The 14,347-nt window shown below is 57.1% G+C and overlaps 1 protein-coding gene across 2 annotated transcripts in view; it reads left to right on the top strand.

Annotated features, from left to right (window-relative positions):
* The window catches only part of CD82 (CD82 molecule), a 55,471-nt gene extending 41,422 nt beyond the window's left edge, over nt 1–14,049 (top strand). For both annotated transcript variants that reach the window (XM_036326118.1, XM_036326117.1), the window contains 4 exons: nt 8,990–9,091; nt 12,030–12,251; nt 12,522–12,605; nt 13,179–14,049. In XM_036326118.1, coding sequence (XP_036182011.1) covers nt 8,990–9,091; nt 12,030–12,251; nt 12,522–12,605; nt 13,179–13,256 — 486 coding nt within the window. In that variant the 3' untranslated portion in view covers nt 13,257–14,049. The remainder of the gene's footprint in view (nt 1–8,989; nt 9,092–12,029; nt 12,252–12,521; nt 12,606–13,178) is intronic.
* The last annotated feature ends 298 nt before the right edge of the window (nt 14,050–14,347 follow it).

Here is a 14,347-nt window from a genome sequence, read left to right as displayed (position 1 = left end):
CACAGGATGGTATAGTCTCTGCTTGGCTCACCACCAGGAGCTACACTGTGGAGGCGTCCCCGGCTCCAGAACAGGGCTTGGGGGGAGGATCGCCTCTCCTGACTCCAGGCTAGACTCTGTCCCCTTCTTTGCCTCCTTCACCACCCCCAGGCTCGACATCCCCCTTCCCCTGGTCCCAGCCCCCTCCCCTTGGCCCACCTCCTCTCTGGAAGGCAAGGGAAATTTTCTGGCTTTTCTGGGGAAGTTCTGGCGCCACCCTATCGCCCAAGTTGGAATGAATGATTTATTTTTTCTTTCCCGGCACATTGTAAATCCCAGCTAAAGACTAAACATGCCTTTGATGGTGTTTATTCCTGCAGATGAGGCCCAGCTTGGGGGGGGGGGGGGGCGGCGCTGGGAGCCTGAAGGGAAGGCCTGTTCCAAGGCGGGGGTGGGGGGCCTTCTCCCCCCTCCCCAGGCCCCCTGGGCAGGTGGGAGGGAAGGAACCCCTGGGCTGCCATCTGTGTTTCCTGCCCCTCGCTTCCAGCGGCCACTGTTTCCAGGGCAGAGCCAAGGGCAGCCCGGTCCTTGGACAAGGCATGTGGGCTCCCCAGCCTTGGGTTCCCCGATTATAAATCACGAATCAACCTGCGCACGCCCCCCCAGGCACACTGACTACAACACGTTTATAACATACAGCGTGGTGGCCCAGCCTGGCTCCAGAGTAAACCAACCATGTTGGAACCTCTGCGCTGAGACTCTCAGCACATTACTTAGCCTCTCTGGGCCTCAGTTGCCTTGTGTGTCAAATGGCAATAAGCAATTGTCTGCAATTCTGAAACCCCAAACCACTTTGAAACCGCGCTCTCCCCCGCCCCCCAAACACACACACACACACACACACACACACACACACACACACACGCACATTTGTAGCTCATTTGGTGGCACAATGGACCCAAACGGAAGTGGGGCTCTTTGTGGCCTTTGTGTCCCCCATTCAGGTGCCCCCTGGAAACGTGAATGGGAGAGACTTTGGGCTGTGACACAGCCTGATCCCCTTGTGAAACTTGGGGGATCTCAGCGCCGGAGCATGTGGGCCCCAAGAGCCACCTTATAGGCCGTGGCGAGGAAGAAGGGCGCTGACCCGTGGGAAGGGCTCAGGGTAGTACTGGCCCCGAGCAGATGGTCGCTGGCATCATTGCAAGTGTGATGGCTGTTGTCACCGTTATTAACTTCATTGGTGCCTAGTAAGGGCTCAACAAATGGCAGCTGTTCCTGTTGTCGGTATCAATATTGATATTAACAAGGACTGTGGGACCAGGAAGTGTGAGGTTGAGATTCCCCTGGCTGCTTCCTCGCCTGACTGTTGATCCAGCCTCCATTGAGAGGGCAAAGGGCAGGTCTGGGATTCGGGGACCCTGTGCTGGAGGGTGGGCTCTGCCACTGGGTGCTGTGTGTGTTCAGACAGGTTACCCGGTCTCTCTGAGCCTCAGGTGACCTGACAGTCTGGGGTTCTGACGTGTTCCCTGCAGGCAGCGGACGGTGGGAGGAGGCCAGGAGGAAGGAAGTGGGTTGATACCGCTTCCTATGACGTGCCGGGCACTGGGCTGGCTGCACTCACGCAATGCACACTTCTCACCTGCCCAGCAGCCTGCACAGATGAAATTGCTGAGGTTCCAAGGGGTTATATCAAGGGCTCAGGAGAAGGCCTGGGGGATGAGAGCTTGACAGGGAAGGGGCTCGCATGGTCTGGGTGGGAGCTGGGGGTCGGGGGTCAGGACACTGTCTGAGCAGACTGCCCCGTGGTCCTCAGAGAGTGTGGTCAGGAGAGCTGTGATCCTGCCTTCTCGCTCCCCGAGAGGCCCACATAGGCACCGGGCACGCGTCCTAAGTTACAGGGAGGAAAGCAGGTTCCTCGGGGACCATGCGAGTCTGTGAGAGGCCCCCTCGCTGAGATGAAACTCCCTGGGGCAGCACAGGGAGAGGGCGCCCTATCTCTTCGCTTTAAGGAAGGAAGTGTCCAGGTTGTCCCTCTGGGAAGGGATCCCTGGGAAAGTGGGACAAAGACTTGTAGCACCTGCGGGTGCCGGGCTGCGCGGGTGGCTCCGGCGCAGGGCCTGCCCTCAGGACCTCCCAAGGTGACCGGGACATGACGTGAACTCGGGGTCTCTGGCTGTTTGGATTGCAGTGGAATTTCAGGGAGACTCCGGTGGTCATTAGAGTAAACATGCCATCCCTCCACATTAGCGCTTGCAAAGGGTGCCCGTTTCCTTTCAGGACACCGGGGTGAAGCCTGGAAGCATTCAGGCGCATGGCCCATGAAACCCAGGGAGAAGACAGGAGAATGTAGCCGTTACATGTTACATTGCACTCATTCTAAGGGGATTTGATAGGTTAGAGCAGGGGTGGGGAACCTTTTTTCTGCCAAGGGTCCTTAATATAATTCACTTAATATAAATTTACTAGAGGCTCGGTGCACGAAATTCATGCACGGGTAGGGTCCCTAGGCCTAGCCGGTGATCAGGGCCAATCGGAGCCTTTGGCTGCCAGTTGGAGCCTTCCTTCATTCTGTGCCGCCCCCTGGTGGTCAGCGCACATCATAGCAAGTGATCGAACCCCTGGTCTCCTGGTTGAGCTCCCAAGGGGACACTTTGCATATTAGCCTTTTATATATATAGATGTTGCTATGAAAAAAGCTCCTAGATTTATTGAATTTTGAGTTCCACCTGCGGTTGCCTTAGCAGGGCAAGGCCAAATGACTTTGTGGGTTTTATATGGCTTGTGGGCAGGATGTCCCCCACCTCTGAGTTAGTATAAACAGTGTGGGGAGAGGTCTGGACACCATCTCAAAAGGGTGACCAAAGGAACCTAGAAACTTCCCCTGGAAAGAAGAGGGTAAGGGGAGACGTGGCCTGGTCTCGAGTATCTGAAACATCATTGTCCTGGGAGAGAGCGATTTGATCTGTTCCCCGTTGGGCAGGAAAAGGGAGGACGAGAACTAACACAAATGGTGGAAATCATTTGGGCTCAACTTAAAATGAATTGCTTCTCTCAAGAGGCCCTCAACCCTAAAATGTGCTGTTTTGTGAGGTAGTGAGTTCCCCATCAAAGGGAGCATTTAAGTAGAACCTGGAAAAGTACGAGAGGGATTCTTACATGTATTGTAAATGATACACTGGACTCAAAGTTCTCTTCTAATTTAGCCTCCCTGTGCAAAGTCACACCACAGGGTGAAATAAAGGCACAGCATTGGTGGGGAAAGGTGGGGGGGGGGTGTCCATCTGGGGGTCGGTGGAGACAGTGAGTGGCTTGTTGTGGTTCAGGTCTCAGGCTTCTGGAGCGGCTCACATCAGGTTACAGTCGCACTTTTGCTGCCTGCAGCTGTGTGGCCTTGGGGAGTTGCTCTGACCCTGGGGGCCTCCGTCTGCTCTCCTGGAAATGGGAGGATGGTGTTGGGCAGGACCGGAGCTGGCTTCTTAGGCAGGTGACCCAAGCAGTCACACAGGGTCCTGCACTTAGAAGGGTCCTGTGCTCGGCCTGCTGCTCTGCTGCTGCTGCTGCTTCGAAATTCTTAGTCCTTTTTGAGCGAGGGCCCTGCATTTCCGTCTTGCACTGGCTATAAAGATGCGGTTCTTCCTGGGCAGGACTCGATCGCTGGTGGCAGTGACCCACTGAGAGTAGGCGGCTGGCCGCAGGCTCAGCTGGGCCCAGGCATCCCGAGGCTGCCAGCAGGTCTCTCCCTCTCCCTCCTCCACCTTCTTCTCAGGTGGGCTGTCCCCAGTGGAGCCCAAGGTGGCGGCCCTCCTCCCATCAGATTAGTAGAAAGAGAGAGCCTGTGTGTGTGACCATGGGACACGTACTCATCCCTAAAGCACCCCCTGTTCCAACGGTATGGAAGGCATTGAAGTGGCAGCCTGGGTCTTTGCCTGCCCATAGCAGCAGGGAGGTGGGGTGGGGGGAGGCCTGCCAGGCACATGGATGGATTGAGGGATACTGACCCTTAAGGAAAGGAGCTGTTATTTCAAGAAGAAGGGAGAATGGGTGCAGGGCAGTCAGGAACCACAGAGGCAGCCTGCAGAGGTGAAGGAGATGGTGAGCATCCTCTCTATCTCCCTGCTCCTCCTTGTCTCAGGAGCAGCCTGGTTGCCAGGGTGACCTCCCTGGGCTCCCAACACAGCCTTGGGATTGGGATCCCCAGGCATCCGCTGCCAGCTGAGCCGGCCCCTGCAGCCGTGGTCCCTGTGGCTCAGCTGTGGCCTTCAGCCACATTCTGGGCTGGAGGATGATATGGTGTTTCCATGGAAACCACCCAGTGTCAGTGGAAAGCACGTGGTTTCCATCACCTTCTCATTTCGGGAGGGCCCGAAACAGGGAAGTCCGGGCTGCTGTGGCAACCACACTGGGGTGTAAATGGAGCCTGGGTCCGTGGGGGAAGGCCGGGAGAGGATGTGGGGGAAGGCCGGGAGAGGATGTTCCCCAAGCAAATGCCTCTGGGGAACCCCCTTCTTTCCACGCCTCGGTGATCATCTGTTCATGGGGGCAGAGGTGAGGAGCAGAGATGGTGGGGCAGAAAGATACAAGATCTGCGGGTGGACCGCCCCAGCTATGTGGCAGGGGCCCACCACTAGGCTTCTCTGGGCCCTTCTTAAAGGTGCTATGACCCACTTCAAGGTATAGCCATATGGTTAAAGTGCCAGTAGAGCCGAATGGGTAAAAGCTTGGGTTTTCGAATCAGGCCTGAGTTCAAACCTCAGCTGTTCTACTTGTTGGCTGTGTGACTTTGAGCAAGTTAACGAACCTCTCTGAGCCTCCTTTTCTACATCTCTAGACTGAGGGAATGAGGTCAGTACCCCGACCATAGGTCTGCTCTGGCAATTGAAGTGCGATGCCGCATGAAAAGTGCTTAGCACAGCACTGGTGCAAAGCAAGCATTCGGTCCATGTTAGCCACTGGGCTTGTTGTTACGGACCAGAAAGCTTGGTAAACTAAGAGAGTTCTGGGGAGTAAACAAGAAGCAACATGCAAATGGTTTTATCAAGGGGAAGAGGGCAGAGCGAGGTCCTCAGGCTGGTTTCCCTGGGTTAGTGACGGAGGCCTAGGACCCAGGGCTGTAGGCCCATCCGGAGGATGTGGTTTCTCTGAGCACAGCAGGTGCGGCTGCCTGTGGGGCGCTGGCGGAAGTCCCACGCACAGGATTCGGAGCCAGGCTGTGAAAGTCCCTGCCTGGAAGCACCTGTCCCCTCTCCCTGATCCCCTTTCTCAGGAACTGAGAGGCAGGTGCCCCTGCGCATCTCGGGCCCTTCGCCTGGGGTGACCACAACCAGCCTGTGCATGCTGAGAAGGACCTTGGGCAAGGTCCGCGGGAGAGGCCGGGGGGGCCAGGCCAGGGCTGGCTCCGGGGCCCCATCCCACATGGGGCCGTTCTAGTCCCTGGGGAAAGCCCTGTCCTCAGCCACCTGGGCTGGTTTCCGTTTGCTTCCTTTCGCACAGCTAACTCGTTCCTGAAAAGCTGCTGTAGTGAGGGCCTCAGTTCAGGGCCCCAGTGAGAGGCCTTTGGGGTGAATTCTTTTGATCCTGCACCCCTCACCCGCCTTATTTGTAAATCAGTGTCTCTGGGCATTTAGTGAAAAGCGGTGTGCTTTTCTCTTCTTCACTGTGGGCCTCTGAATTCCTGAGCATGGTGACCAGCACTGCCAGGATGTGGATTCTGTGGGGCCCAGGGCAGGTGTGAGGGTAGACAGGGTGCGTGCATGAGGGCTGTGTTGTACATGCTTGAGGACTGTGGGGTACATGCATGAGGACTGTGGGTGCATGCATGAGGACTGTGGGTGCGTGCATGAGGACTGTGGGTGCGTGCATGAGGGCTGTGTTGTACATGCTTGAGGACTGTGGGTGCATGCTTGAGGACTGTGGGGTACATGCATGAGGACTCTGGGTGCATGCATGAGGACTGTGGGTGCATGCATGAGGACTGTGGGTGTGTGCATGAGGACTGTGGGTGCGTGCATGAGGACTGTGGGTGCGTGCATGAGGGCTGTGTTGTACATGCTTGAGGACTGTGGGGTACATGCATGAGGACTGTGGGTGTGTGCATGAGGACTGTGGTGTACGTGCATGAGGACTGTGTGGTGCGTGCATGAGGACTGTGTGGTGCATGCATGAGGACTGTGTGGTGCATGCATGAGGACTGTGTGGTGCGTGCATGAGGACTGTGTGGTGCGTGCATGAGGACTGTGGGTGTGTGCATGAGGACTGTGGGGTGCGTGCATGAGGACTGTGGGTGTGTGCATGAGGACTGTGGGTGTGTGCATGAGGACTGTGTGGTGCGTGCATGAGGACTGTGGGTGTGTGCATGAGGACTGTGTGGTGCATGCATGAGGACTGTGGGTGTGTGCATGAGGACTGTGTGGTGCGTGCATGAGGACTGTGGGTGTGTGCATGAGGACTGTGGGTGCGTGCATGAGGGCTGTGTTGTACATGCTTGAGGACTGTGGGGTACATGCATGAGGACTGTGGGTGTGTGCATGAGGACTGTGGTGTACGTGCATGAGGACTGTGTGGTGCGTGCATGAGGACTGTGTGGTGCGTGCATGAGGACTGTGGGTGTGTGCATGAGGACTGTGTGGTGCGTGCATGAGGACTGTGTGGTGCGTGCATGAGGACTGTGGGTGTGTGCATGAGGACTGTGTGGTGCATGCATGAGGACTGTGGGTGTGTGCATGAGGACTGTGTGGTGCGTGCATGAGGACTGTGGGTGTGTGCATGAGGACTGTGGGTGTGTGCATGAGGACTGTGTGGTGCGTGCATGAGGACTGTGTGGTGCGTGCATGAGGACTGTGTGGTGCGTGCATGAGGACTGTGTGGTGCGTGCATGAGGACTGTGTGGTGCGTGCATGAGGACTGTGTGGTGCGTGCATGAGGACTGTGTGGTGCGTGCATGAGGACTGTGTGGTGCGTGCATGAGGACTGTGTGGTGCGTGCATGAGGACTGTGGGTGTGTGCATGAGGACTGTGGGTGCGTGCATGAGGACTGTGGGTGCGTGCATGAGGGCTGTGTTGTACATGCTTGAGGACTGTGGGGTACATGCATGAGGACTGTGGGTGTGTGCATGAGGACTGTGGTGTACGTGCATGAGGACTGTGTGGTGCGTGCATGAGGACTGTGTGGTGCGTGCATGAGGACTGTGGGTGTGTGCATGAGGACTGTGTGGTGCGTGCATGAGGACTGTGTGGTGCGTGCATGAGGACTGTGGGTGTGTGCATGAGGACTGTGTGGTGCATGCATGAGGACTGTGGGTGTGTGCATGAGGACTGTGTGGTGCGTGCATGAGGACTGTGGGTGTGTGCATGAGGACTGTGGGTGTGTGCATGAGGACTGTGTGGTGCGTGCATGAGGACTGTGTGGTGCGTGCATGAGGACTGTGTGGTGCGTGCATGAGGACTGTGTGGTGCGTGCATGAGGACTGTGTGGTGCGTGCATGAGGACTGTGTGGTGCGTGCATGAGGACTGTGTGGTGCGTGCATGAGGACTGTGTGGTGCGTGCATGAGGACTGTGTGGTGCGTGCATGAGGACTGTGGGTGCGTGCATGAGGACTGTGGGTGCGTGCATGAGGACTGTGTGGTGCGTGCATGAGGACTGTGGGTGCGTGCATGAGGACTGTGGGTGCGTGCATGAGGACTGTGGGTGCGTGCATGAGGGCTGTGTTGTACATGCTTGAGGACTGTGGGTGCATGCTTGAGGACTGTGGGGTACATGCATGAGGACTGTGGGTGCGTGCATGAGGGCTGTGGTGTACGTGCATGAGGACTGTGTGGTGCGTGCATGAGGACTGTGGGTGCGTGCATGAGGACTGTGGGTGCGTGCATGAGGGCTGTGGGTGCATGCATGAGGGCTGTGGGTGCGTGCATGAGGACTGTGGGTGCATGCATGAGGACTGTGGGGGTGCATGCATGAGGACCTCGGGGTGCATGCATGAGGACTGTGGGGTACATGCATGAGGACTGTGTGGTGCATGCATGAGGACCTCGAGGTGCTTGCATGAGGACTGTGGGGGTGCATGCATGAGGACTGTGGGTGCATGCATGAGGACTGTGGGTGCGTGCATGAGGACTGTGGGGTGCATGCATGAGGACCTTGGGGTACATGCATGAGGACTGTGGGTGTGTGCATGAGGACCTCGGGTGCATGCAGATAGCAGCGGTTCTGCACATGTTCCTTACTGTGGACACCACACACCTACTCTGGCCAGGCTCACAGACACAATCCCTGTTCCCATGGAGCTGACGTTCTCAGGGGGGAGAAGTAGAGGGTGATAAATCCTGGAAACAAATGATCATGTCATGACAATGCTATGGAGAAGATATAAGACAAGGAGGGCTTGGGTGGGTGTGGGGAGGGAAGGGATGCTATTCTGTAGGGTGGTCCAGGAAGGCCTGTCTGAGGAGGTGACATTTGGGCAGAGCCCTGAAGGAAGTAAAGAAGGGAGTCGTGTTAATGTTTGGGGGAAGAGGATTCCAGGCAGAGTGACAGTGAGTGCAAAGGCACTGAGGCAGGAGTGAGCCTAGCACACAGACTGCAGGGAGACCAGTGTAATAGAAACAGAGGAGGCAAGAACAGGACTGAGGTCTGGGGAGAGCAGGGCACAGATGAGGCAGGGCCTTGTGGGCACTGAGAGGGTGTTGGCATTTGTCCTGAATGCCGCAGGGAGCGACTGGGAGGTTTTTCTCAGTGACATGGAAAAATTCACATTTAAAGGGCCCTGCGGCTGCTGAGTGCCAAGTAGACTGCGGGCAGGAGCGGTTGGTCCTGGCTGCACTGAGCATGGCGTGGTGACCGACAGGAAGTGCCAGGGAAGTGGTTGGAATGGAAAATGAAATGCTGTGGCACCGCGAGCATGTCCCCGGGCTCGCGGGTGAGGGAGGGGGAGAGGCGGTTTAAATCGATGTGACCAGAGGTGGGCATGGGTTTCCAGAAGTCAGACCTGACCCTGGCTCTCCTCTCTGCAGGTGAAGCAGGAGATGGGCAGCATCGTGATCAAGCTCATTCGGGACTACAAGGACGGCCAGGAGGACAGCCTGCAGCAGGGCTGGGACTACGTGCAGGCTCAGGTAAGCTGGGTGGGGAGGGGTGGCCAGCATGAGTCTCCCGGCCTGTGGGTATCTGTGTGTCTGGGTCTGGTCGTCTGTGTGCCTGTATGCACCTGACAGACTACGTTAGCGAGCTTGTGTGAGTGTGCATCTGATGGGCTGGGGGCTCCTGGCCCCTCAGCCACCACCACAGCTCTTTGCTCAGGGGCCCCGGGTCTTGGAGGCTGTCCCATGGCTCACAGTGCTCCCACCTGTGGCCAGAGAGCAGGGTTCAGCTCTCAGCCCTCTCACCACAAGCCAGGCTGGCCAGTGTTGGGAACTCTACCTGGAGGTTAAGAAATGGGGTGCCAATTCTGAGTGGAGGCTACCTCTTGGGAGGAGCCCATGGAACTTCTGGGGTAAAAGGAATGTTCTAATCATTGATCCAGGCGGTTAGGCCGGCATGCATATAAAACTCACAGATGGCATTTGTGTACTTTAGTGTAGTATGTGTATTCCACCTGAATTAAAGTGGGAGAGGCAGAGGCCAATGACTGACTACCAGAATGAAGGACTACGTGACAGACAGACTGGCATGCTGACTGAATGACTGATGGAATAACTGACTGACTGACTGAATGAATGAATGGCCATCTGACTGGGCTCCCAGCCTGCCTTGGTGGTGAGCCAATCATCACACACACATCGGCTGTGATCAGGTCCCGGCGGCCGGCTCTCTCGTGGGCCCTTGGCCAGGGCCCCTCCTCTGGGCAGCAGCCTCCTCCTCTCCCCTGAGGACACTGGGCACAGCAATCACACAGGACCTGCTGGCACCGAGTGACAGCCGGAGCGTCTGGACACGGAGGAGGGACTTTGTCCAGGGGACGTGGGCACAGTTTTCTGAGCTGGGAAAAGGGGAGGGTGATGTTTTCTGGCCCGAGTGCCTCACAGACTTCCTGGTGAGGACCAGGTGAGGACAGGTAGGAAGGCCTGGGTCACCTGGAGGGCTGGGCACACACAGGAGGCTGCTGTCATCATACCATTCGTTTGACCCACAATTCCTGAGACACTTTGCTACGATTGGAGGGAGTCGCTGTCCCAGGATGAACAAGTCCCACCTTCCCAGAAGCCTGAGTCCCTTGGGAGCTGAGGAGCATCCCACCCGGGGAGGTGGTTGGCTGGTGGGGGTTCCCTGCAGCTGGCAAGGCTCTAGATCAGTGGTTCTCAACCTTCTGGCCCTTTAAATATAGTTCCTCATGTTGTGACCCAACCATAAAATTATTCTCGTTGCTACTTCATAACTGTAATGTTGCTACTGTTATTATGAATCGTAATGTAAATATCTGATATGCAGGATGGTCTTAGGCGACCCCTGTGAAAGGGTCGTTCGACCGCCAAAGGGGTCGCGACCCACAGGTTGAGAACCGATGTTCTAGATGATTCTGATGTCTGTCAGACATCGCCTGAGAAGGTGGTTAAGTCAGGCTCCTGACAACTGGGATACTAACTCTGCCCCTTCCTGGCCAGACCTTCTCTGAGCCTCAGTTTCCTCATCTATAAAATGGGGCTATTGATCCATACTCATTTGGATATTTATAGTATCATTCGTGGGATGAACTTTTAAAGCCCTTGGGCAGCACTTAGCACTTACGTGGTGGTGTTTTATTCGCCATGCACAACCACTGAGGCACAGGGTGGGTGGGTCAGGGCAGGAGGTCGTGGAGAGGAGGGCTCCGCCTGGTGCAGTACAAGGCCAAGGAAAGCCGCCTCCTTTTGTGGGAGGACCTCCGAGGTGCCAACCTTTCTGCTAGGCAGCGGTTCTCAACCTGTGGGTTGCCGCGACCCCTTTGGGGGTCGAACGACCCTTTCACAGGGGTCGCCTAAGACCATCGGAAAACACATATATAATTACATATTGTTTTTGTGATTGATCACTATGCTTTAATTATGTTCAATTTGTAACAATGAAATTGGGGGTCACCACAACATGAGGAGCTGTATTAAAGGGTCGCGGCATTAGCAAGGTTGAGAACCACTGGTCTAGAGCGAAAGCAGACAGGCAACTGCAACATAAAAAGTACAACCTGAAACCCCAGAACACCCGAGATGCTTGGCTCGCCCCCTGCTGGCCACCTGGCTGCCTGTCAGGGACTTGTCACTGAGAAGGAAGCAGGTGAGGAACTGACCATGTGCTGGGCATGGTGGCACGCAGCTCGCCCAGCTCGCCCAGCTTGCCCATGCAACTCATTTAATCCTCCCAGGGATCCTAGCATAGTGGTTATTGCCATCCCATTCTCCAGGCGAGGAGTCGAGCCCAGAGAAAGGCAGCGCTTGCCCGTGCACAGGGCAGGGCCAGGATTGGAAAGGAGCCCTGCCCCCACTCTGCTGTGCCTTCCCGGGGTATTTCCAGCATGGGCCCAGCCCCTGGCAGTGGGACTGGCCTTTCCTGAGCAATGACTGTGCTCGCCAGACCTGTGCTGGGCGCTCCGCCTGCCTCGTCCCGTTTAGTCCGAGTAACAGGGAGTTAGAAAACGTATTACCCCGTTTTGCAGATGAGGAAACTGAGGTCAGTACTTTGACCAAAGCTGAGCAGCTGGTAGGTAGCAGAGCTGGGACTTGAACCCAGGAGCCTGACTCTAGACCCCACGCTCTTAGCTGAATGCCATCTGCCCTCCTACTTGTCCCCCACACCCGTGTTCTGCTTTTCAACATGAACTCCCCTCCTGTTCTGCTGGTCCTGATTTTTTTTCTTCCCACTGTTTAGCAGTGTATGGCATGTGTTTCCCGAAAGCCCCTTTAAATTCTTCGTGGCTCACAGAAGCCGAAGTGAAACCTAAACTCGAGTCCTGGAGGTGTGGCTGGGACCAGGGAGGCCTAGAAGTAGCAGATCCGAGCCTCTTTCCAGGCGGCCCCACCTCTGCCAGGAGGGCAGCCTGCCTGATGGACCTGGGCATGAGCATCCTGTCCCCTCTCTGCCCAGGGCAAGTGCTGTGGCTGGGTCAGCTTCTACAACTGGACCGAAAATGCTGAGCTCATGAACCGCACCACCGTCACCTACCCCTGCTCCTGCGAGAAGAAGGGGGAGGACGACAGCCCCCTCGTGAAGAAGGGCTTCTGCCAGGTTTCCAACGGCAACGGGACCCAGAGTGGCAACGGGACCCAGAGCGGCAACAGTCCCGAGCAGTGGCCCGTGTATGAGGAGGTACGTAGAGGGCGGTGGGGTCGAGGGGCTGGGCTCAGGGGCACCCAGGCTCGCCTGGGCTCCCGCGCCATCCTTTCCCCTTCCTTCACTTAGTTGTTCCTGCCTTTGATCCATTTGTCTGCTTGCCATTGGTACCTTCATTACCTATTCACTAATATATCTATTCCAGATACGCACAGATGTCTCTGGGCTGGGGGTGGCCCCCAGTGGTTCTGCATGATGGGGTGAGGCGCGAGGCGTGGGTGACGTGGCTGTGTTCTTCCCTCGCAGGGCTGCATGGAGAAGGTGCAGTCGTGGCTGCAGGAAAACCTGGGCATCATCCTAGGCGTGTGCGTGGGCGTCGCTGTCATTGAGGTCCGTGTCCCCTCCCTGCAGCCCTCCCCGTGCTCTGTCCCTGTGGATTGTCCCTGCTGTGCTAATGTCCTGGGGGAGGCCGTGCGGCAAGCCTGGCCTGAGCACTGTCCCGCCCTGACCCTCTGCCGCCTGAATCTCAGGCTGGTCACGAGGCCATAGCTCGCTCTCTCTCTCTCTCTCTCTCTCTCTCTCTCTCTCTCTCTCTCTCTCTCTCTCTCTCTCTCTCTCTCTCTCTCTCTCTCTCTCTCTCTCTCTTATTGATTTCAAAGAGGAAGGGAGAGGGAGAGGGAGAGAGAGATAGAAACATCAGTGATAGGGGAAAATCATTGATAGGCTGCCTCCTGCATGTCCCCCCAGCCTACCCTGGGGATGGAGCCTGTAACCTGGGCATGTGCCCTGACCGGGAATTGAACCATGATCCGGTTCATAGGTTGATGCTCAACCACTGAGCCATGCCGTTGGGCGAGGATCCTCTGACTCCCTGTGTGTGGACCTGGACAGTGGGGTGCTGCCCTGGGGCTTCTGGGGGCTGGGCAGCCCGCCTCCACTGACTCTCGCCCTCCCCCTCAACAGCTCCTGGGGATGCTCCTGTCCATCTGCTTATGCCGGAATGTGCACTCCGAAGACTACAGCAAGGTCCCCAAGTACTGAGGCAGCTGCTGTCCCCACCTCCCTGCCTGTCCCCCAACCTCAGGGCTCCCAGGGTGTCCCTGGCTCCCTCCTCCAGGCCCTCCCCGCACCTCACTGCCAAGGCACCTGTGCGCCCCGTGCTGCTGGAAGTGAGGGGCTGTCTGGGGCCTGGATGCCTCCCTGCCTTTCTGCCTCCAGCCTTGAGCCCGGCTGCGCTGTGGCTCCTCCGCTCGCTGCCCACCAGGGTTCTCTGAGCAACTCAAGGAAAACCCTCCCTGCAGCGTCTCTGCGCAGGTGGGCTGGGTTTCTGCCTGCCTTGGGGGATGTATATATTGTATGGGGGGAAGGGTATTAAAAATGGGGGGCGGGGTAGATAAGGCACCCTGAGCTGTCAGGGGACTACCCACTGCGTGGGTCAACTGTTTTCCACTATAAGGCTTATACCGTTGGCTTTCATATTTTCATTAAAGGTTGTGGGAAAGGGTAAGCTTTACCTGACATTAGGGACGGCACCCCTTCCCCAGGCCTGACCCAGCCCCACCCAGGCAGCTCAGATCTGCCTGGCCCAACTCGTGGGAGCAAGGCCTAGCTGGGCCAGGCTGAAGGGGGCTGGGCCTGGCCCTGGGCTGCTTAGGGCATCAGAGGGGTACGTCCTCGGGGCATGGCACGAGCTGGCCCTGCCTTTGCTGGGACCCGAGCTGTTCAGGAGTGAGTGGGTGAGGCTGTGCTTTGTAGGGCAAGGAGGGCTTCGAGCACCGCTCTGTAAAGCATGCTGCGGGTCTGAAGACTGACGATTAAAGAGGATTTGTAAGAATCTGGTCTGACTTGGGGATGCTGCGTCCCGGGCCCGGGAGGGCCAGAGGGGAGAGAGAGGGTGTGAGTGGAGTGGCTGGGTCTGCAGGGAAGCGTGCTGGCACCCACTACTATCCCCAGGGCAGGGCCCTTTCTCGGCATCTCTGGCCCCCTCTTCAGCCCCGTGCCTTGGTCCATCGGCCCGGCTGCCCATGTGGCTGGAATTGGATTTGTATATTGAAGCAGGTGTAGGTTGTGCCTCTAGGTTCCTGTTTCTGAGACCAGGTGCCCCCAGAAGGTACAGAAAGTGGGCTGGTGAG

This window comes from Myotis myotis, unplaced genomic scaffold (assembly GCF_014108235.1).
Source record: "Myotis myotis isolate mMyoMyo1 unplaced genomic scaffold, mMyoMyo1.p scaffold_m19_p_10, whole genome shotgun sequence".
Taxonomy (NCBI): domain Eukaryota; kingdom Metazoa; phylum Chordata; class Mammalia; order Chiroptera; family Vespertilionidae; genus Myotis; species Myotis myotis.
This window is presented reverse-complemented; position numbering and strand designations above follow the sequence as displayed.